The 24,884-nt window shown below is 40.0% G+C and overlaps 1 protein-coding gene across 2 annotated transcripts in view; it reads left to right on the forward strand.

Annotated features, from left to right (window-relative positions):
- The window catches only part of GLDC (glycine decarboxylase), a 153,418-nt gene that overhangs the window by 76,492 nt on the left and 52,042 nt on the right, over positions 1 to 24,884 (forward strand). For both annotated transcript variants that reach the window (XM_027616322.1, XM_027616323.1), the window contains 11 exons: positions 4,353 to 4,517; positions 10,466 to 10,543; positions 11,760 to 11,907; positions 12,417 to 12,613; positions 14,560 to 14,656; positions 18,804 to 18,909; positions 20,501 to 20,640; positions 21,423 to 21,503; positions 23,559 to 23,656; positions 24,392 to 24,476; positions 24,639 to 24,680. In XM_027616322.1, coding sequence (XP_027472123.1) covers positions 4,353 to 4,517; positions 10,466 to 10,543; positions 11,760 to 11,907; positions 12,417 to 12,613; positions 14,560 to 14,656; positions 18,804 to 18,909; positions 20,501 to 20,640; positions 21,423 to 21,503; positions 23,559 to 23,656; positions 24,392 to 24,476; positions 24,639 to 24,680 — 1,237 coding nt within the window. The remainder of the gene's footprint in view (positions 1 to 4,352; positions 4,518 to 10,465; positions 10,544 to 11,759; positions 11,908 to 12,416; positions 12,614 to 14,559; positions 14,657 to 18,803; positions 18,910 to 20,500; positions 20,641 to 21,422; positions 21,504 to 23,558; positions 23,657 to 24,391; positions 24,477 to 24,638; positions 24,681 to 24,884) is intronic.

Below are 24,884 nucleotides of genomic sequence, written 5' to 3' on the forward strand. Positions count from 1 at the left end.
TTTTCCTGTAGGTAATGGGGAGCCATCTCCAATTAAGCAGGGAAGTAAATACTACACACTTCTGCACCACAGATATTCAGTAAGTTCCTATTTTAAGCACAGCATTAGGGCAGTAAGGCAACAAAGATAAAGGGGTGGATATGGGACATTGGAAGGAAGACTCGTGGGAATTGATCATGATTTGGTCTCAAAAGAATTGCAGTTTCCTCCTTGAGAATTGGCACAGCTTTGAAGGAATAAGAATTTTTAGGAAGAGAAACTAGTTTGTTTGGGGATCTAATTGGAGGAAGAATAGGCAATGTGAAGCTGACATGAGATGTGATAAATTTTCAGAAAAAAACCCTTTCCAAATACAAATATCTAATAATATCTGAACAGAACTATGAGTGAATCCTCTTAAAGATCAAAATAGAGGGGGGAAAAAAACCTTTTTTTTTTTAAGATTTTCTTTATTTATTTAATTGACAGAGAGAGAGATAGCGAGAGAGGGAACACAGGTGGGAGAGGGAGAAGCAGACCCCCTGCTGAGCAGGGGGCCTGATGTGGGGCTCGATCCCAGGACCCTGGGATCATGACCTGAGCCGAAGGCAGTCACTTAACCAACTAAGCCACCCAGGCGCTCCCCCGCCTTTTTAAAAAAACAAACAAACAAACAAAAAAAACCTTTTTAAGACAACTAATATTTGGGCAGGATTTTACCGTTCCAAATGCTTTATATATATTAATGTCCTTTGAGTGCTAAGAACCTATGATATAGGTGATGTTATCCTCATTGATCACCAGGAGAAATTGCAAGAGAGAGATTTAGTTACTTGTCCCAATTCACAGATAGTACATTAAAGAATTAAGGTTGAAACCCAGGGCTTCTTAGTACTAGTATCATGATAATGCAGGGAAATCTGTGAATCACTATACTACTTAAGAGAGTACATATAGGGTATGATCTTTCTGGAGAGGAACATGGCAATATCTGAGAACCTTAAAATTAATTATCATATACAATTCAGAATTCCACTTCCAGGAATTTATCTGAAGGAAATAAGACAAAGAGAAGGCTGTTCACTGTTACCCTAGTTCTGATATTTAAAACCAAAAGTAATATTTAATTTGAGGGGACTTAAATTATGGTAAATAAGATGACTTAATGCCACATAACAATTAAAATTATGTTGTGGAACAGTATTAAAGTTATTAGAAATTGTCCATGGCATAATGTTAAGAAATAAAATCAGGGCAGAAGACTTTATACATAGAGTATAATCTTATTTTAAATATAAATATGATTATGATGTAGAAAAGAGTAAATTAATTAGCTTGATAGTGGTAATCATCTAACAAAATATGTATATCAAATCATATTTTATTTTATTTTATTTTATTTTATTTTATTTTATTTTATTTTATTTTATTTATCTTACCTTATCTTATTAAGTAGACTCCACACCCAATGTGGGGCTTGAACACACTACCCTAAAATTAAGTCGGATGCTCTACTGACGAGCCACCCAGGTGCCCTTGTACACTTTAAATATATATTGTTTTGTTGATTATCTCAATAAAGCTGGAGAAAAAAAGGATCATAAAGTCACAAATCAACAAGAGGCAGACAGCACAACAGAAAAATGGGCAGCATAGTTGAGTGTGTCTGTCACAAAAGAGAAAAAAAACATTGAAAAGAAATGCATGTAAATGATAACTGTGGTTATCTTGGAGTTTTGGGATAATGGGTAATTTTGTTGTCTCCAAAGTTATCTGAGTTTTCCAACTTTTACAATAAACAGGTGTAAGATAATCAGAAAAAGGTTGTAAATAAGTTCCTGACACAGAAAATGGTTAATAAATGGTAGCTGAGGTCTTTTACATTCAGAATACAATAAAAAGAAAGTAAAAATTACTTTTAATCTTGCCACCGAGAAAAAACACTGTTTACACTTTGGTTCATTTGTTTTTACAAATTTACAAAAATGGGATCATGGTATTTGACACTGTACTTTTTAAATATATATGTCATGGGCGCCTGGGTGGCTCAGATGGTTAAGCGTCTGCCTTCGGCTCAGGTCATGATCCCAGAGTCCTGGGATCGAGTCCCGCATCGGGCTCCCTGCTCCTTGGGAGCCTGCTTCTCCCTCTGCTTCTCTCTCTCTCTGTCTCTCATGAATAAATAAATAAAAATCTTAAAAAAAAAAAATAAATATATATGTCAGGAGCATCTCCATGTCAGAAATTATTCTTTTATACATCATTTTCAGTAAATGTGTAGTATTATGTATGCATGGTGTCTATTTAATTGTTTTCTTTTCGATGGACACTTAGTTTTGTTGCTCTTTTTTTTTTGTTGTTATTACTAATTTTTCAGTATTCCATGCTGTGATGAATTCTCTGGAGTATTGCTCTCTCTATTCCTATTGTATTTTCTGTGTCTATGGGTATACTGAATCTTTCCCATTTATTGGATGGACTAGCTAATATGTTTATGCTCGGGTGTGTGCATGAGCAAGTTTGTGTATCTGTCTACATGTAAAATAATGACTCTGAGTAAAATGAAAGCTTCATGTTAGCCAGGCCATCTAAGCATGTCTTTGTGGTGTCAGGCTATGCTGTGTGTGAAAGTGATGTGAGGTCACAATTGCTCCTTGTCTTTGCCTTTTGTATGACCCCATTTCTACTTGGATTCCTTTTCTACTTTGCCTACAACATGTATTGTGTGCCTCATTCATTCCAGTTCACTACCCACTTAGAATTTGGCAAACTGATTTACAGTTGCTAAGCCAGGCTGTTCAAGGAGTTAACTGAAGCAAAAATGTACTCTGCTGTAACACACACACACATACACACACACAACTATGCCAATAAAAGTTTCGGGAAGATTATTTCGAAGTCTTGACATTTTACTGCTTGGTAAGGCAAGTTCCCCCACCCACTCCCCCTCAAATATATGAAGTATTAATTTCAAAGCCTTCAAAAAGGAAAGAGAAAGGATGGAAACATCCTGCACATGATTACCAGAGCAAGACAGAAAGGGATAGGGCTTGGGAAAAAAAAAAAAAAAAAAAGCCTAAATTTTTTCCTAATACTTTTCTGGCTTAGAAGAACAAAAACAATAGAATTATGAAACCATGGCAGTCACATGTGGGAGCATGGATCCCAATCTGACCCACTTTGGTAGGGTGAATGGATTCTTGGTAAAAAGAGAGCAGCTGTGTCACAAGTCCTCAGTCACCCTCTATCATACCACCTGATTTTATTTTCTTTAAAACATTTATCATTCTGAAATGATTTCACTTATTTATTGTCTCTTTTTCCCCATTACAGTATACTCTTGAGATCAGGGACTGTTATCCATTTGCTTATGATGTATCATCAGCAGAACCTATCCTAGTTCTTGGCACTTACAGGCATGCAGTAATATTTGTAGGATGAGTGAATGAAGGAATGAAAAAAAAAGGATGAAGGCACAAAGTGTGTTAACTCAAATACTTAAAGAAATATTTGTGGCTAATAACTAGAGGATATAATATTAAAACTCATGTCTATACTGCCTTCTAACCATTTATATCCTTGAATTTTGAGTTAACTTCTGCAGACTCTTAATAACTGAATAGTCAGGATTCTTTTTTTTTTTAAGATTTTATTTATTCATTTGATACAGAGAGAGAGCACAAACGGGGAGCATCAGGCAGAGGGAGAGGGCGAAGCAGGCTTCCCGCCGAGCGGGGAGCCAGTTGTGGGGCTCAATCCCAGGACCCTGGGATCATACCTGAGCTGAAGGCTGACGCTTAACCGACTGAGCCACCCAGGTGCCCCTGATTAGTCAGGATTCTTAAATAGACCTCTTGTTAATTTCCTAGGAGCACGTAGAATTTCTCCTCCTTAGTATTAAACAAAGATCCCCATAAAACAACAGTTTTGAGTATTAGATAGTAGATTCTTAGATGCGTTCCTATTGTGGACTGTGATTGAGATAGGCTTTTAGCTAGCAGAAAGATAACAGGAAGTAAAATTTCTGTTTATAATACCATAGGTAAGCTCAAGTGGATTTTAAGAACCAGCTTACAATAAAACACATACAATAAGGTTATTAAAATAGAAATGTAAGATTAAGAAGTACCTTAAAGAGATAGAAAGAAACATAAGTACTGAATATGCCCAAACAAAAGATAATATTGTTACTGTGATTTAAGTCTGAGCTTCCTTACTGATATATAATTCTCAAGGGAAGCTTACTGATAAACACAGTTCTCAAAGAAGACAGACTTAAGTTTCAGTTACTGAATTCCAAAGTGAAGACATTTTGTGCACTTTTCTGAATAGTGGAGTCACAGTTTGGACATGGCCTTTTGTGTCTTTCATAGGATCACCCAGTATACTCCATACCAGCCAGAAGTGTCTCAGGGGAGACTGGAGAGTTTACTAAACTACCAGACCATGGTGTGTGACATCACAGGCATGGACATGGCCAACGCGTCCCTGCTGGATGAGGCCACAGCGGCCGCAGAGGCAATGCAGCTATGCACCAGGTAAGAGGCCCACAGGGCGAGGGACATCCTCCAATGTCTCCCGCGGTGCAGGCGGGGCTGGCCTGTGCAGTGCCCAGTGAATCACCCACCCACACACACACACCCACACACACCCACACACACACACACACACACACACACACACACAGTAGCATTATACCAGTCAGCTGAGAGAGAACAAAAAAATCTGAAAAAATAGTGGCTTTTTACATAAGAAAAACATTTGGCTCTCCTCTCCTCATCCATAGTGTTAAGTTCAGGGATGTTACAGCAACTCTGAGATAGTATCAAGTTCTCCTCTCTCTGTGCCATCTTCAGTGTGAGGCCTTTGTCCTCATGGTCACAAGATGACTGCTGGGGCTTTAACTATGACCTCTGCACCCACGAAGAAGGAAAGGGCCAAGGGTGCTGCTAGCTAATTAAGTCCTCTTGAGTTTTTTGGCAACTTGCACTCAGAAACTTTATGCTTCATTGACCACCCGTACCTACAGTGACCTGGGGAAATGCAGTTTTTATTAGACGGGCACATTGCTGTGCCCTACATATTGGGATTCTATTACTATTGGTAAAGGGGAGAATGGATATTGGGTAAGAACTGGCAATCTGTAATTAATACACAAATGCCATCTTCTTTCATGAAGCATATTGTTTTAGGTTGTATTTAAATGTGTTATACCTTGTTTTCTTGTATTTAACAATACATTGGGAGAAGATTTGCTTTAGTCAGCTTTCTAGGACATGGCTTTTATTGACTACCTGGTAGTTCTCACCTGCATGAAAGTACCCCAATTTATGTAACCTCACCTCTATTGTTACACATTCACTTTGATACCATCTTTTCCTGTTACAGATGCTATTGTTTTACATCTTTAGAATCAATTTTGTCAAAAGTTCTGATGATCTCCTGAGGATGCATTTCTAGAAGTAGAATTGCTGGGTCATGGTATATAGTTAACAGTTGCTCTCCAGTTCCCCACCTTCCTTTGTTCTTGGCCTTGTGAGTACTTTTGAGCTTATCTTCCTGGTAGAGTTCACCTGGTAGAGTTCACATGTAGATGTCATCTGGTTGGGAAATCTGCCCATATTCATGGTGTGTCTGTGAGGTTTTGTGCCTCTGGCTCTGAATGCCCATGTAACTTTTCTTGGCTTCCAGATACTTAGGGATGGTTAAATTGGTTCTGGTACCAAGTCCAGTGTGTGCATCGAGGTTTTCCCCACACCAACAAATAATTCTTTAACAGCAGCGTGGTGTCCAGGAGTTCAACTCAGTTCTGACACAATCTATCTGGAGATAGCATCAGATTCCAGGGGTTAAGGGTTCAGTCTTACGAGACTGCCCTGCCCCCGCCAACTCACTCCACCACACCCCACTTCATAGTCAGTGGCGAGCCCACATTATTTCCTTTGCTTCTGCGTGCCTGGCTATAAACCAGAGGTTTCCAGGACACCCTCCTCAAGTTCAGTTAATTTGCTAGAGCAACTCACAGAACTCAGAGAAACATTACTTACTAGATCACTGGTTTATTATTAAGGGGAAAAACAGGAATAGCCAAATGGGAGAGATACATAAGGCAAGGTATCTGGGAAAGGCGTGGAGCATCCATGCTCTCTTAGTGTACACCATTCGCCTCCAATCTCCACCCATTCATCAACCCGAAGTTCTCCAAATGCCGTCCATTATGGTTTTTTATGGAGGCTTCATTACATAGGCAAAATTGATTAAATCATTGGCAATTGGCTGTTGATTTGACCTCCAACCCCTCTTCCTTCTGAGGTCGGAGGTGGGACTAAAAGTTCTAGCCCTCTAATCATAGGGTTGGCTCCATTGGCAACCAAACCCCATCCATGGACATTCTCCAAAAGTCACCTAATTAACATAAAAAAAGACATCTTCATTCTCCACAGTTAGGAAGTTTGGGGAGCTATGAGCCAAGAACTGTGGAGGAAGACTAAATATAAATGAAAATATGAAATATTTTGATATTTGATACATTAAAAATTTGGTCATGACCAAATATATATTTCTTATAAATCACAACATTGCCATAGTGAACCCCAAACTTGCTTAGCAGGTATGAAAACCTCTAAATTTCCAGCCACAGGTTATTCTGCTTCCCAAGCAGCCTTAGAGGTGGGCTTAGGCTCTTCCTCCTGATCCTGGGTAGACAGCCAGAAAGGAATGTTTCTCTATTCTTAGCTTTTCACATTTTCATCTTATCTCATCCTTATCCACCTTCTTGCTGCTTTCTCATCTCCCCCTGCCTCTCTTTCTTAGAGCTTCCATTTCACACTTGGAGAAGCTGAGGCCTTTCTGGTTGAAGGTTCGGGGGTTTGGTCCTGAACTGATTTGAGTTAATGAGCTATAGCTCTGCAAATGCTTGATTTGCTCTGCAAATGCTAGATTTACTTCCTCTCTCTTAATTCTCATATCTTAATTTGACCTTTGAAAAGCAGCCTTGTGGTTTTTATCTTTGGAAAGATAAATAAAATAATAATAAATAAAAATTAAAATAGCAGTGTTTTTGTTTCCATCTTAGGTCATTTAGGCTCAGATGACTCTTTTCTCCCAATTTATTTAGATTCACACCATGAAGAGAATTGTGCTTTGGATAATTAATAGCTTTTTTAAATCTATACAACTCTACCTAATCCTCTATTAAATTTATGTTTATTATAAAAATACCTGTTCAGAGTGGGAAAAATATGCAAACAGTAGAAAATATAATGAAATGAACATGCTGTTTCTCAGTCCTGTTCCATTGAGAAAGCTGTTGTTATTGTGTATCTTTCTGGGAAATTAAATGCATAGCACAATGTACATGTGTTCCCCACCCTTTTTACCCAGATGTGCTTATGATACATACACTGTTATGTATCCTGTTAAAAAACAAAATTCAACCGAGCATATTTGAAGATCTAATTGGCTTTATTATTAAACAATTCATAAATTGGGCAGCATTCTATCTAGCACGTAGAAAATCTCTCTGAGGAGTTGTACAAAATGAAAGGTTTTTTTTATAGGAAGGAGGGTGGGGCAAGAATGTGATAAGCAAAAGAAAAGAAAGATTTGTTTCAGGCAAGATCACCTTCCCTTAGGGAAAATGACAGGCGGTCTTATTATACAGATGACCTCTTCTAGCCTTTGGTGGATGGAGAAAGCTCATGTGACAGATTACCTCCTTTGTGCTTATCGGAAAATTCCTGACTCACAGGTTAAGACTACATTTCTGGAGGAGGTTGAAACTGCAGTTAGTTTAGGTATTAAGCCTTGGTTTGGTGACAGGGCCTAGCCCAAGAAACACCATTTTGGGCCTATGGTTTTCTTAACAATCTCCATCAGTTTCGTTTCCTGAAATCAGGAACTTTTAGAAAACTCCCAGCATTTAGGTCCTTTAGTAGCTGTGTGGTCCTGCCCATGTCACTTCTCTGAGTCCTTTTCATCCTCTGTCGAATGAGGACATTTGGTTTAGATAGGCTTCTTTGACAGTAAAATTCTCAGATGTTTTTTATTTCAAGAGTTAGTTTTTATTTCTACTTGTACCCCATCACTATTCTGTTTTTATTTCTTTTAACTTAGCATATTTTAAAAAAATTTAAGCCAGTTTAAGATTGATTTTGCTAAATGGGGTTGGAATGGTGTTTAAAAAAAAAAAAACACCCAAATTCAGCTGAGTACATTTGAAGATCTAATTGGCTTTATTCAATGATTCATGAATCAGGCAGCATCCCCTCTAGCAAATAGAAAGGAGCGACAAAGGGCTACAGAAAGGGAAATGATTTTTTTTAATATCTGATTTAATTTTATTTTTTTCAAGTTTTTATTTAAATTCCAGTTAGTTAAGATACAGTGTAATGTTAGTTTCAGGTGTAAAATTTAGTGATTCATCACTTACATACAATACCCAGTGCTCATCACAAGTGCCCTCCTTAATATCCATCATCTATTTAGCCCATTCTCCACCCACCGCTCCTCCAGCAACCCTCAGTTTGTTCTCTGTGGTTTAGAGTCTGTTTCTTGGTTTACTTCCCTTTTTTTTCTCCTACGTTCATCTGTTTTGTTTCTTAAATTCCACGAATGAGTGAAATCATATGGTATTTGTCTTTCGCTGGTTGACTTATTTGGCTTAGCATAATACTCCCTAGCTTTAGTCACATCATTGCAAATGGCAATATTTCATTCTTTTTTTTTAATTTAATATAATTTTTTAAAGATTTTATTTATTTATCAGAGAGAGAGAGAGCACAGTCAGGATCAGCAGACAAAGGGAGAAACAAGCTCCCTGCTGAGCAAGGAGCCCAATGTGGGACTCAAGCCCAGGACCCTGGGATCATGACCTGAGCTGAAGGCAGACGCTTAACTGAGGCACCCAGGCGTCCCAAGATTTCATTCTTTTTTATGGCTGAGTAATATTCCTGTGTGTGTGTGTGTGTGTGTGTGTGTGTGTGTGTGTGTGTGTGTGTGTATACACATCACATCTTCTTTATCCATTCATCAGGCGTGGACAATTGAGCTGTTTCCAATTGTTTTCCAACAATTGGCTATTGTTGATAATGCTGCTGTAAACATTGGGGTGCATGTACCCTTTGAACCAGTATTTTTGTATCCTTTGGGTAAATACCTAGTAATGCAATTGCTGGATTATAGGTTAGTTCTATTTTTAAATTTTTGAGGAACCTCCATGCTCTTTTCCAGAGTGGCTGCACCAGTTTGCATTCCCACCAACAGTGCAAGAGGGTTCCTCTTCACATGCTTGCCAAGACCTGTTGTTTCCTGTGTTGTTGATTTTAGCCATTCTGATAGGTATGAGATGATATCTTGTTATAGTTTTGATTTGTATTTCCCTGATGATGAGTGATGTTGAGCATCTTTTTATGTGTCTGTTGGCCACCTGGATGTCTTTTTGGAAAAATGTCTATTCATGTCTTCTGCCCATTTTTTAACTGGATTATTTGCTTTTGGGGTGTTGAGTTTTATAAGTTCTTTATATATTTTGGATGCTAACCCTTTATCAGATCATTTGCAAATGTCTTCTCCCATTCAGTAGATTGCCTTTTAGTTTTGTTGATTGTTTCCTTCGCTGTGCAGAGGCTTTTTATCTTGATGAAGTTCCAATAGTTCATTTTTGCTTTTGTTTCCCTTGCCTCAGTTGACATATCTAGTAAGAAGTAACTTTGGCCAATGTCAAAGAGGTTACTGCCTGTGTTCTTCTCTAGGATTTTTGTGGTTTCAGGTCTCATATTTAGGCCTGTCATCGATTCTGAACTTATTTTTGTGTATGGTGTAAGAAAGTAGTCCAGTTTCATTCTTTTACGTGTCGCTGTCCAGTGTGAAAGGGAAAGGTTTTTATTTATTTATTTTTTAAGATTTTCTTTATTTGAGAGACAGAGGGAGAGAGCATGAGCAAGGTGAGGGATAGAGGGAGAGGGAGTAGACTCCTCACTGAGCAGAGATCCCAGCTGTGGGGCTTGATCCCAGGACTCTGGGATCATGACCTGAACCGAAGGCAGCCCCTGAAAGGGAAAGGTATTTAAAGGTGGGGTCAAGGAAGTCATAAACAAACAAAAAAGGGATTATTTAGAGCAAGGTCACTTTCCTTTGGGGGACAAAAAGAGTCTTATTAGGTGAATTACCTCATTGGTGCTTACCAGGAAATTCTAGACTGACCCGTTAAGATTATATTACTGGGGAAGATTGAAACTATAATCAGGTATGTATGAAGCCCCAGTTTGGTGACATGAACCTAGCACAAGTCACTCCATTTTGGGCCTGTGGTTTTCTTTTCAAAAACGAAAATTGGATTTCAGTAGAATTCTGATCAGTAGAATTAAGGACTCATTTTTTACATTATGCTCAGAGTTTCCCTAAGTACCACCTTTGCTTTGCATTCTTAGAAGATACTTTGATTTCTTTAATATTCATGTTTGAATGTGATTTTCCTTTTCAACAGACACAACAAGAGGAAGAGATTTTTTGTTGACCCCCGTTGCCATCCACAGACAATAGCTGTCATCCAGACTCGAGCCAAGTAATTAATTTCATTCATATTTTGAACTCAGGGATAATGTATATCATGCTCATCACTGTTGTTTCTCTCTCTTACTTCCAAACTGATTGGATGTGAACCTGGTTTAAATTGAGGTTGTTCAGTTTCGCTTTCCTTCCTACTTTCTTCCTGAGATCTTGCCTAGTAAGTAAAATGTGTCAGAATTGAGAGAATACAGAAGTGGCCTTAGTTGCCTTTGCTTTATATTGAGTAACCATGTTGTTTGTTTTCTTTTTTTAAAAACAAAGTTAAAAATATTAAAAATAATTTCAGCAATGTTTTGGAAAGCTTGAGAAATAGAGGGAAAAAATGGAATTCTCACACAGTTGTTAGAGTGTAGTATGTGCAACTGCAAACATAGTTTATAAGGGATCCATATAAAGCCTAGGTGTGGTATGATATAGATGAAAGCAAGCATACTGTATTTGTTTAGTGCTGTAATCAGATAAAAACAGCAGAGCTATCACTTGCTGGTGTGTCTGTTTGCTCTCTTCTTCTTTTTTTTTTTTTTAAGATTTTATTTATTCATTTGACAGAGAGAGAGAGCAGGAACACAAGCTGGGGAGTGAGAGAGAGAGAAGAAGCAGGCTTCCCGCGGAGCAGGGAGCCCAATGCGGGGCTCGATCCTAGGACCCTGGGATCATAACCTGAGCTGAAGGCAGACGCTTAACAACTGAGCCACCCAGGCGCCCCTGTTTGCTCTCTTCTTGTAAGAACGGGGCAATATTCCCCAACCCCATCTACCATCCCTTCAGAAGGGGTGTTGTCAGATAGAATTGGAACTGGATGGTTAAGAAAGGTCTTTCTCTTTGTCTTATTGATGGTTTTCTATTCACCTAAAACTGATCCCAGGTGAAAGTGGTGACTGCTCTGTAGTTGCAGGAATTGGTTCTTTAGTCCTAGGAAGCCACGTTCCTGACCCTCTCAGGAGCAGGTTCTGGCAAGAAAGGGGGGAATGGGAATGGTAAGCATGGAAGAGAGAAATATTCCAGCACTCGAGATGGTGTGAAGCTCTGTTACCAATGAAAGGTCAGGTGTGAGATGGGGGTGTGTTTGTGTGTCAGGATGAGGTGGGGGTGGGGGGCAATGAGGAAGGACACTGAATATGGGCACTCTATCACTGAAAATAAATTGTAAGGGGCTTTATTTTCTCTTAAAAACCAAAAGCATGATTGCTCTTTGTCTTCTGTCTTTCCAGATACAATGGCGTTCTCATTGAGCTTAAATTACCCCATGAAATGGACTTCAGTGGAAACGATGTTAGTGGAGTGCTCTTCCAGTATCCAGACACCGAGGGGAAGGTAGAAGACTTCACAGAGCTTGTGGAGAGGGCCCATCAGACTGGGGTAGGCAAATCTCTCCTTGTGGGGGTCCATGGAGGTATGTCCCAACTTTGAATTAATGATTTTTTGATGCATCTTAGTTTCCATACCTGTATCACCTAGAATGGTAAAACTCTCTCCTTCTTGCCTCCTTTTTTCAAGTTTATTTTGTTCATTAATTTCTGGCACATAGTAAGCACTCAGTAATTTTTTAAAAAAAGATTTTATTTATTTATTTGAGACAGAGAGAAAGAGCCTGAGCAGAGGGAGGGGCAGAAAGAGAGGGATTAAATAGGCCCCCTGCTGAGTGGGGAGCTCGATGTGGGGCTCAATCCCAGGACCCTGAGATCATGACCTGAGCCACCCAGGTTCCCCTCAGTAAATATTTTTGAATGAATCAGTGAGTAAATGGAATTCACAGGGTATGAAACAACCCTGTCTGTCTGCTTATATTGCAGATAATTTGCTATTGTCTCACTGCTCTCGGGGGAAGGTGACAACTACCACCACTTTCTCTCTTGTGTCCTTTCTAGACCCTGGCCTGCTGTGCTACCGACCTTTTAGCTCTGTGTATCTTGAGGCCTCCTGGAGAATTTGGGGTAGACATTGCCCTAGGCAGCTCACAGCGATTTGGAGTACCACTGGGCTATGGTGGTCCACATGCAGCCTTTTTTGCTGTTAGAGAAAGCTTGGTGAGGATGATGCCCGGGAGAATGGTGGGGGTAACAAGGTAATGAAGCTCCTGTCTCTCCCCTTTGATTGTGGTTATTATTTTCCCTGTTTCTTCTTCTGATTACAAAAGTTGTTGATTTCTCTCTGAATTTAACTGGGCCAGGCACAATAATTTACAAATTATTTGTATTGAAGTCACATAAGTGAATTTAATTAGGTTGACAAAAGCATTGAAAGACTGGACATTTTAGGTGGTTTTATATCTCACCACTTTGATTCTCAAACGCATTGTCATGCCACACAGTTAGGTAAAAGACAGGCACAGTGAGAGATTACCATGTATACATTGTAATCCACATTATTTCCTAGAGGCCTGCTACTTGTTTGTTCTATTAATTTCTAAATGTACTTTCTCAAGTGCTTCTCATTGGTACACCTCCTCAGATTAAGAATTTAGATGAATGTCATGATTATTACTGGGGAAATTTAGCATGCCCTTTTAGACCTTTCAAAGAAGTTAGACTTACTAGCACAAGTGAATAGTCTATATTAGTGAATGATTTGAATTGTTGAAATGCAACTTATCACATAATAGCAAGAGGCACCTTGCTTTTTAGTGTAAAAATAAGTTTCTTCAAGTATTCTTACATTTGTTTCTTTCAGTGATGTATCTTCACCAGGTGAGATGAGGCAGAAAGTTTTCTAATTAAAAATTTAATATATTAATTATTGTCTGCTGATTATTTTTTAAAGATTTTATTTATTTATTTGTCAGAGAGAGAGCACAAGCGGGGGAGAGGCAGGCTCCCTGCTCAGCGGGGAGCCTAATGTGGGGCTCTATCCCAGGACCCTGGGATCATGCATGACCTGAGTCAAAGGCAGACACTTAACCGACTGATACACCCAGGTGCCCCTTTCTGCTGATTTTTATATTGAACTTACTGAAAAAATGGACCTAGAGCTTGATGAAATAAAGGATAAGACTGTTGAATCTTTCTTTTCTAAAATTTTTAAATATTTTAATTAATTTATTTTTAAGATTTATTTATTTGTCAGAGAGAGTGAGTGAGCACAAGCAGGGGGAGCGGCAGGCAGAGGGAGAAGCAGGCTCTCCACTGAGCAAGGAGCCTGACTCGGGTCTCGATCCCAGGACTCTAGGATCCTGACCTGAGCCGAAGGCAGACGCTTAACCAACTGAGCCACCCAAGTGTCCCCAAATTATTTTTTTGTTTTTTAAAGATTTATTTATTTGAGAGAGAGAGAGAGCATGAGTGGGAGGGACAGAGGGAGAGGGAGAGAGAATCTCAAGCAGACTCCCACTCTGAGTGAGGAGCCCTACTCAGGGCTTGATCCCACAACCCTAAGATCATGACCTGAGCTAAAACCAGGAGTCAGTTGCTTAACCCACTGCACCACCCAGGTCCCCCTATCCAAATTCTTAATTGTATTAGGAAAGAAGGAAAATTTTTCTTAGAGACAAGTGGTAAAATTATTAACATTCTTTTTTTAAGTTCTTAAATTCCAGTTAACAAACAGTGCAATACTAGTTTCAGGTGTACAATTTATTGATTCAACACATTCTTTTTCTCTGTAGCAGTACAGTTGCTTTAGATTCCAGGGCAGAAGTTGACTTCTTTGTCAGATATTTCCCTTTTTTCTGTGTCTGCCAAGATGCTCACAGTGAAATTTAATCTTCCCTAAGTTTAATTTTAAATTGAATACCTCATTCACGATCATTATATTAGTCTGGGTAATTCCAGGGAGGTTTCCTTTCAAGGTTGCTGGTCTCACTGTGTATATCTCGGTTCTTCCCTCAAAGTATATACTAAAAATTAGTAGTCCTATTTAGAACAGGATGGCTTAAGAATTTTTTCTGTATGGCCTTGCAGCCAAATATATTTTCTGGGTTCACTTCAAGCTGGGAAGGAAAGAAACGGGTCCCTTTGTGACCACCCTTGGTGCTGTGATCATATGTGTTAACTAGATGTTTTATTCTTGGGCCAGAGATGCCACTGGGAAAGAAGTGTATCGTCTTGCTCTTCAAACCAGGGAACAACACATCCGGAGAGACAAGGCTACTAGCAACATCTGTACAGCTCAGGTAGATCACATGCCTGCTCTGCCCACTAAATCCTTTATAATCTACAGAAATGAGCTGCTCATGCATTCACTCAATTGTTCATTCATTTGTTCACCACCTACTGACCAGTGTGTACATCAGAAGTGGTGTGATCTTACTGGTAGAGAAGCCCTGTGGTCTTGTCAGAACCAAAATACAATGCATTTTCCTGGAGCTCTGTGTATGGATATACTGCATACTTCAGTGTTTCTAGCATTCTTGGCCATCGGGCCAGGTCCATTATGGGTGGTGGGCAATTGGGCACCTTCTCTTAGGGTTGAAATGGAAGCCCTCTAGAAATGTGGTAAGGGAGGCAATGTGATTATGCTTGAGGGGGTGACCAAGATTGACCCGTTGGTGGTAGTCATGGGGTACTCTTACTGAGGACTCAGGACAGGCATTCCTGAAAGGATGGACTAAAAGAGGAGCAGCTTCCTAAGTTCCTGATGATTCTGGAAGTTGCCCAGGGCTCAGGTCAGAGGAAGGAGTGTTTGAGACCAAGTTTCTAGGCTTAGGTGGAGGACTCTTCCTGAGCATCCAATCCATTCTAGGTCCATCTTCTCCATTCAAGGTGAGAGAAAGAGATCTTACCAATACCTCAGTGGGCAGTACAGTGCTTTTTGCTCTCAGGGCACTGGCTCAAAGCACCACCACCAGGTTTTAGACTGTCCAGGGGCAGTAGATGATTAGGTCTTCTTATATTTGGTTCTCTAGCCGGTGGTCTTTGGACTAGTTTCCTCAGTAGGTTTTCTTGTCTTATTTGTTGCCTCAAAAAGGTGGCTGCTTCTTTTTAGCCAAGAGCTCTTCTTTTACCACAGGAAGGAGCCAGCTGTCAAGAGCTTTTCCTCTGTTGACAGCAAATTGAACTTTATATGATGCTATTACTTTCCATAGTTTACCCTTCATTTGTTGAATTCCCTGCTTATATATTTCTCCTTCCTCTGCAGCTGATTCCTCCTGTCTTGCTCTTTCTGCTCATGTTCTTCCAAAAGGTGCCTGTCTGGTTATAAATGCATTAAGGGGTTTTCAGCTTCAATGTTTGAAATTAATTTTACAGATGAACTTGGGCTGAACAAAGGCCTCTTTTTCAGCAATTATTGAAGTGATGTTTGCCTTGGAAATAGCGCAACTCTGTCTTTTGATTTTTTTTTTTTTTTTAAAGAATGAGAAGATAAAAATCAGAGAAGACAGGGGCACCTGGGTGGCGTAGTTGGTTAAGCATCCGACTCTTGCTTTTTTAACATATAATGTATTATTTGTTTCAGAGGTACAGATCTGTGATTGAACAGTCTTGCACAATTCACAGCGCTCACCATAGCACATACCCTCCCCAATGACTATCACCCAGCCACCCCATCCCTCCCACCCCTCACCATTCCAGCAACCCTCAGTTTGTTTCCTGAGATTAAGAATTCCTCCTATCAGTGAGGTCATATGATACATGTCTTTCTCTGACTTATTTCGCTCAGCATAACACCCTCCAGTTCCATCCACGTCATTGCAAATTCACCAGTGCTTGTTATTGCCTGTCTTTTTCAGTTATAGCCATCCTAGTGATTGTGAACTGATATCTCATTGTGGTTTTAGTATGCATTTCCCTTATAACTCATGATTTTGAGCAACTTTTAATCATGAACTTTTGATTACTCTTTTTTTATTACTTTATTTAAGTATACTAATTATATTAAGTTTGTCCAAGTTATCCAGGAAATTTGAATTTTCTTTCATTTCTCTGAATTTCCTTTGGAGTTCTAACGCCTTTCTGAGATTTCTAAAAATGATTCTATACTTCTCATCAATTTGTTGGCCATTCACTTGATACAGTCTCCTCTTTGTGGAAAAGAATCATCTCTACATTAAAAAGGGACATGAACCAACTTATACAGGGTTGTTGTGATAAGAGGATTCCAGAAGATTCTGTGAATATCAGGCCTGACTTTCTATTCCCCAGCAGTAGTCATAAGCATTTGGATACACAGTGTCATATATTGTTTGACTTGCCCTCTCCATAGCTGGAATGTGTTGTAGGCTTCTGTATTTATTTCTAATTGTTATACAGTCCACAAAGCTTCTATACTCTCTTGGGGAATTTTAGTCCAAGAAAGTCTACTTCTGTGTTCTTAGAGGTCTTCTTCTGCTGCTTCTTTTTTTAGAGAGGGAAAGAAAGGAGAGGTCTAGAAAGGGAATCTTAAGCAGGCTCTGTGCTCAGTGCGTAGCCTGACTCGGGGCTTAATCTCAAAATCCTGAGATCGTGGGCACCTGGGTGGCTCAATTGGTTGGGCGACTGCCTTTGGCTCAAGTCATGATCCTGGAGTCCCGGGATTGAGTCCTGCATTGGGCTCCCTGCTCAGCGGGGAGTCTGCTTCTCCCTCTGACCCTCCCCCCTCTCATACTCTCTCTCTCTCTCTCTCTCTCAAATAAATAAATAAATAAATAAAATCTTTAAAAAAAAAATCCTGAGATCGTGACCTGAGCCAAAATCAAGAGTTGGATGCTTAACTGACTGAGCCACCCAGGTGCCCCAGATTTCTTCCTTTCCTCTGCATTTTCTTTATTGACTGTGGGGCTTGACTTTCTGGCATCTTTTTTTTTTTTTTTGTCAGAGAGAGAGAGAAGAGAGCACAAGTAGAGGGAGCAGCAGGGCAGAGGGAGAAGCAAGCTCCCTGCTAAGCAAGGAGCCCAATGTGGGATTCGATCCCAGGACCCTGGGAACATGACCTGAGCCGAAGGCAGATGCTTAACTGACTGAGCCACCCAGGCATCCCTTTCTGGCATCTTTTGAGAACTGTTTCTTGTTTTGCAGTGGTCCCTGGCTGAGAAAATGTGTACCTAACAAAAGAGATGCAATATTGAATATCAGCCAACTTAAAAGCATTGTGTTTCTCAGGTGCCCTTCCCACTCCATGGTGACTGACTGTGAAGATGACCTTGAACTACTGACCTAGTACATTAGGAGAAAATTCACACTAGTGGGACTGAAAACTTCAGAGTTTATAGTGCTGGACCAGTAAAATGGGAGTGGCAGTGGGAGAACGGAATAGGCTGGGCAGGGTAGGAATCTGAGACCTGAGTTGGAACCAGTTTCCTGGGAGGTAGGGATGATATTGCATGGTTAGAAGATTGCTTATTGGCAGGATCTAGGGTGATAAAGCAAATGAGGGATGGGACCAAGAGGAAGAGAAGCATGAGGTGGGCCTCCATCATTTTTTGCCACGTCACTCGTTTTAGTATCTTATCCTAGCTGTCTTCTTTTATCTTCTTCCCTGACTCAACATGCCATCACAGTGGGTCCTTTTCTTGTTCCCCATGCAGGACTTCCTCACTGAAGCATCGCTGTCTGTGCCCCTTATCTCTGAGAGATTCCAGTGCCATTCCTTTCTATTTTCTGTCACACAAAAACACACGCTTCCCTGTAAATGTTCTTGTGAAACCTCAATCCTGTGGTCAAGGGAGATATCTTTACCTGAGAAAGTGACCTTGCTGTGAGCAGGGAATAGCCAATAGGTGCTGATTTTCTCTAATACATGACCTGCCAATTCATTTTGGTTTTATTCCCCTGTGTTCTGCATTTTCATTTTTGGTAGTCCTTTCCTACACAATCTCCTTTCATCCATCGGTTGGCTGAAATTCAGCTTCTAGGGCTTTATTTAAGTTCTCAGTATAATTGTGTTCCCTGAGTTCTTGTGTATTTGTAAATTGTTTGTTGCTTTTATCCTTGAACTGTTTGATTGATATAAAATTCTTGGATCTCACTTCTTTTCCCTTGACACCTTTATTACTCTGCTGTCTTCCTACATGAAATACTGCTCCTCGATGTTTAATGACAGCCCCATCTTCCCACTTATGGGTGACATGATTATATTACATGGATGAAACTCCTCCTTTATAGTGGTCAAATTTGAAAGTTTAGTATCGTGACTCCAGGGTGTCTTGGATGCTGTGTTTGCCCCTGAGATAGGCAGGTTATAAATGGTCCCCCACTATCATAGAGAAAGCAGGAAATCTGATCTTTTTTTTTTTGTCCCTGTTTTCAGTTGTGGCATTTCAAAGTCAAAATAATACTCCTTCCCACAAACTGTCTTCATCACATTGTTGAACATGATTCCTTAAATGTTCTTTGTTGTTTTAGGCTCTCTTGGCAAACATGGCTGCCATGTTTGCAATCTACCATGGTTCCCGTGGGCTGGAGCATATTGCTAGGAGGGTACATAATGCCACTTTGATTTTGTCTGAAGGTGAGTCACTTCATAACAAGACTGATAAACTTGAGTAAGTAAAATAGAAAACTCAGTGTATGTCCAATACTGTATACAAAATTGAAAGTCAAATAAGAAAGTATTTCACCATTTCTGATAGACTGAGTGTTAAAAATTTTAATATGGAGATCTCTTACTTGCTCCCCAACCCCATAAACAAGAGGGATGATCACTCAGAGAAAAATGGGCAAAGGACATTAAGTGTAATTTTATTTTTTTATTTTTTTAAGATTTATTTATTTTATTTTAGAGAGAGACAATCATGGGTAGGGGCAGAGGGAGAGGGAGAGAGAGTCTTAAAGCACAGAGCCTGATGCAGAGCTCAATCTCACAACCCTGAGAGCACAACCTGAGCTGAAACAGAGTCAGAAGCTTAACCGACTACGTCCCTCAGGTGCCTAAGTGTAATTTTAAAAGAAGCAAATATACAAATAAATGGCCAGTAAACATAAAATTTCAACCTTACTATTAAGGAAAATGTAAATTGAAACAATAGTGTTTTTCCCATTATATTGGTAAAGATTAAAAAGAATGCTGATGTTGGTATAAAATTTTTTTAAAGATTTTTTTCTATTTATTAGAAAGAGAGAGGGAGAACACAGACAAAGAGTAAGAGGGAGAAGCAGACTACCTGCTGAGCAGATAGCCAGATGTGGGACTCGATCCCAGGACCCTAAGATCATGGCCTGAGCTGAAGGTAGACATTCAACTGACTGAGACACCCAGGCACCCATGTTGGTATAACTTTCATGAGGGCATGTAAACAGTACATATCAAAAGCTTTTAAAATGTGCCTACAGTTTGAATCAAAAATTCTACTTCTAGAAATGTATCTAAAGGAAATAATCACCTAAGGATGTAAAGTATATCCATTGAAACATTGTTTATAATACCACAATCTTAGAAACAGCCTAAATGTTCAATAATAAGTGATTAAATTATTTTACATGCATATATTTGAATATTATACCACCATTAAAAATAATGACATGGATATCGATCTGTAGAAAAGCAAAATGTTCTTTATGTATTACAAATTTTTTCAAGTGTAAAGAAATATATGTGATATATCTCACACACACATACACACGCACACACACACATCCCATTCTAGAGTAATATACACTAAATTGTAACCAGTGATTATTTCTGTATGGTGATTATGGTGATTTTTCTTTTTTTATATGTATTTATTTCATAATATTCTATAGCATAGTAACAAACTTTTAATTTCTTAAAAAAAAAGCAGCTATCAAAACACTGGCTAAGATCAGGAACAGACTATAGTTAAAATTTACCTCTTGGGGCCCCTGGGTGGCTCAGTCAGTTAAGCCTCCTACTTTTGATTTCAGCTCAGGTCATGATCTCAGGATCCTGCAATTGAGCCCTGTGTTGGGCTCTGCGCTTCCCTCTACCCCGGCTTGTGCTTTCTCTAAAATAAGTAAATAAATAAATAAAATCTAAAAAAAAAAAGAAAAAAAGAGTTTACCTCTTTACTTCTCTGTGAAAGGTCAGGGGCCACGGGGCAGATTTCTGTGTTGGGGATTCATGGCTCTCCTATCTTGTCTAGGTCTCAAGCGAGCAGGGCATCAACTCCAGCATGACTTGTTCTTTGACACTTTGAAGATTCAGTGTGGCTGCTCAGTGAAGGAGGTCTTGGACAGGGCCACTCAGCGGCAAATCAATTTTCGGCTCTTTGAGGATGGCACAGTAAGTAAAACTTTTCCACTTTTTAAACTACTTTAAAGTTTCCTGACTTTTCTTAGTAAAAATTTTCTTCTTAAGAAAATCAGTATTGGAATTTGGGGCACAATCTATGTTTTTTATTTTTATTTTTTTATTTTTTAAGATTTTATTTATTCATTCATGAGAGACAGAGAGAGACAGAGAGAGAGAGAGAGAGAGAGAGAGAGAGAGGCAGAAGCAGGATCCCCTCTGAGCAGGGAGCCCGATGGGTCATGATCCCAGGACCCTGGGATCATGACCTGAGCTGAAGGCAGATGCTTAACCATCTGAGCCACCGAGGCGCCCCACAATCTATGTTTTTTTTAACAATTTTCATTTCCCACTTGGAACATTGTGACTTTCAAATAAAGGATAATTCATTCTTAGCTTTACTTAAGACTTTGTGTTTTCATGTATGGGACTCTTAGGCACATATTTTGCTCGTAATACCATCACAATATGACTATTGAAGGTAATGACTATGATAAGTGATATAATAAATTAAGGTTAAGTATATCTAGTGTCAATAGGGGTGACCTACCAGACCTACCAGACTGTTGGAGTCCAGAAGTGTCTCCTAAAACTCTAAACTTTGTGAAGTCTCAGACTCATCTAGTCCAAGGGCCAACTTGGATACAATGGCACCCAGATATTTTGGAATAACAGGGGGTCTTATCCAGCACCTTCCTCCCTTTGACTTCTCTTGAGGTTTCTCTACTGGTCTTGGTGTTGGGCTGATGTTTTCCCTTTCATTTACATTTCTGTAGCTTGGGATTTCTCTTGATGAAACAGTCAGTGAAAAAGATCTGGATGACTTGTTATGGATCTTTGGCTGTGAATCGTCTGCAGTAAGTAAATTAAGAAGATGCATTTCTCATAATGACTGTTCAAGGTGTTGTCAAAAATGACTTTCCCTCTTGTGGCTCCAAGTGTGACACTGGGTGGCCTGCTGTTAAAATTAAGCCACTGACCATCCCTGATAGCTGGTAGTCACTGCGGTGGGCCCTAAGCTAGGACCTTGCAGCCAGGCTATGTGGGAGGATTGTTAATGGTGTTTAATTAAAACTATCACTAATATGGATAACTGTGACATTGATGTCTTGGTTATGTCAGTTCTGGGAAAATACTTACTCCTGTAACATATTTATTGAATACCTAATATGTGGCAGGTACTATGTTAGGCCCTGAGGATGGTGGTGAATTAGACATGATTCCTGCCCCGACAGAGCTTATAGTCTAGTGGGGACTCAGACATGCACAAGATTAAAATCCAGGTGATATCTTATGCTAGGTGTCGTCTGAAGATGCTCTGTGAGCACAGAGGAGGAGCTTCTCACCAAGACTTAGAGAAATTGTCCTAAGCTGAGTTCTGAATGATGAGTAGGAGTTATCCAATCTAAGACGGTACAATTGAAGAACTAGGAGGATGGGGCCAGAGGTATTCCAGACACTGGGAAAAGCAACAATAAAGACTTAGAGGAGAAAGATTACAATGTGAACTAGGGACATTTCAGTGTGATTGAGCTGGTTTCTAAAGCAACGAATTAGTAGGGCCATGTGAGGGGAAAGGTTACAGTTCCGTGGAATGAACATGACAGAGAAGCAGTCAGTAGCTACCTAAACCTGTGGCAAAATGTTAATCACAGCACTCTACAGGACCTGGTGCACAGGAAGCACTCAGTAAATACTGTTGAATGAACTGATGGAAGGAAACGTTTCCCATTTTGGTGTAATATTTGAGAAACCAAAATCCAAATCCAAGATCATGCAGATTTGTGTCTGTCTTCTAAGAGTTTTATACTTTTAAAAAAATTTAAAAAAATTTTTTATTGTTATGTTAATCACCATACATTACATCATTAGCTTTTGATGTAGTGTTCCATGATTCATTGTTTGTGTATAACACCCAGTGCTCCATGCAGAATGTGCCCTCTTTAATACCAACCCCCTCTCCTCTAGAACCCTCATTTTGTTTCTCAGAGTCCATAGTCTCTCATGGTTTGTCTCCCCCTCCGATTTTCCCCCCTTCATTCTTCCCCTTCTGCTAACTTCTTCTTCTTTTTTTAAACATATATTGTATTATTTGTTTCAGATGTACAGATCTGTGATTCAACAGTCTTACACTTTGGCTTTTAAATTTAGGTCCTTAGTTCACTTTGAGTTAGTTTTTGTATATGGTATAAGGTAAGGGTCCAACTTCATTCTTTTGCATCTGGATATCCACTTTTCTCAGCAATTGTTTGTTGAAGGGATTATCCTTTTGCCCACTGGTCTTGGCACATGTATTTTATTAGAATTGTTCTCACAGGTAAAAGCACTCTCAAGTGAGAATACTTACTTGAGTGTTGTCATCATAACTGGTTTTTTAAAAGATTTATTTATTTGAGAGAGAGAGAGCAAGCGCATGCACGGAGTTGGGAGTCAGAAGAGAGGGAAAGAGAGAATCTCAAGCAGACTCTCCGCCCGCTGAGTGTGGAGCCAGAAGCAGGGCTCAATCCCATGGCCCTGAGATTGTGACCTGAGCCAAAATCAAGAATTGGATGCTTAACTGACTGAGCCACCCAGGCGCCTCCATCATAACTTTTTTGATAGCCCTTTAAAATAACTTACTGTAACTTGCTTCATTACTCAAGGAACATGCAGGAGAAGTCTTGCCGGGGTCGGGGGTGGGCAATAAAAATTGTCATTTTCCTCTGGCAAAGGCCAGTAGAACTTAAAAATGGTGCTCCGACCAATTCATGACTCCTGATCCCTGTTACCTCACCATGCCAGATGCCAGGGGGTTGGGCGGTGGTAGTAGATCTCTAGTGCTTTGTCGGGGTACATGCCAACCAGAAGCCTGGATCTCCACATGTAGTTCCAGGCATGCTTTCCACTGTTTAGTCTGTGGTCTCTCCACACAGGAGCTGGTTGCTGAAAGCATGGGCGAGGAGTGGAGAGGTATTCCAGGGACTGCTTTCAAGAGAACTAGCTCTTTCCTCACACATCAAGTGTTCAACAGGTTTGTGTGGTTGTGTGCATTATGTGCTGTGGCTCGGTAGTACAATAGAGAGTGGCTGCTTTTTAAAAAATTTTGTTTTAAAGATTTATTTATTTGAGAGAAAGAGAGCAAGTGAGAGTGTACAAGTTGGGGGAGGGGCAGAGGGAGAGACTCTCAAGCAGATTTCCCACTAAGCATGGAGCCCGACATGGGGCTTAATCTCACGATGCATCATGAGATCATGACCTGAGCCTAAACCAAGAGTGGGAGGCTCAACTGACTTAGCCGTCCAGGTGCCCATAGAGAGTGGCTTCTGTATCCAACTATGATATGGCTTGGGTTATTGTGGTTCAGCCATGGCCCACTAATAAACCAATGCCATAAGGATTCCATTCCTGATTTTGGCAAAGCCACCTCTTGGTGGCTTTGCTCTGTTGGCAGTGTAACCCCGAAGCCCACTTGTCAGGAAGAGAGGAGTTTGGATGCATGGTTGCTAGGCTGAAGTTCATACCCAGGAACTCAACATAGTCCTCTTCCCAACCTTCCTCTCCTGCCCATGGAAGCTTCTTGTCCTACTGCATCCCCTGAGGTTCATGGGGGTTCCGTGCCCTTCCCTCTGATGCTTTGTTGGCATGTTGCCCATGGCTCAAATCGATCTGTATTTTGAAGGTGGATCTGTGTGTCTTATATTTCAGGAGGATGTATATGGACTCTTATCCCATTATAATGCCCCAAATCATTTGTTTTTTGTTACAGCTATCACTCAGAAACAAATATTGTGCGATACATGAAGAAATTGGAAAACAAAGACATTTCCCTTGTTCACAGCATGATTCCACTGGTAATTGTTGTCTTTATTCTTACCTCTAACCCCAACCCTGGTCTCACCTCTTTGGGTTGCAGCTAACATGCTGCAAGAGGGATGGAGAGGAGGCCATGTGGGGAGATCAGAGGGTCAAGAGGAAATCACTAATGTGTTACATTTTGGATATGCTTCTTAAAGGGGTCCTGTACCATGAAGCTCAACAGCTCATCTGAACTCGCAGTAAGTAGGACACTTCTCTTAAGAGGGAACTTAGTAGGAGCAGTATTCTAGCTTGTACATAATTAGATAACTAGAGAAAGCTACTGGGACTGTGATTTAATAACTACCTGAGTAATTCTTTACCTTGCTATTCTTTTTTTTTAAGATTTTGGTTTATTTATTTTAGTGAAATAGAAAGAGAGCTCGAGTGGGCATGGAGGGGCA

This window comes from Zalophus californianus, chromosome 13 (assembly GCF_009762305.2).
Source record: "Zalophus californianus isolate mZalCal1 chromosome 13, mZalCal1.pri.v2, whole genome shotgun sequence".
Taxonomy (NCBI): domain Eukaryota; kingdom Metazoa; phylum Chordata; class Mammalia; order Carnivora; family Otariidae; genus Zalophus; species Zalophus californianus.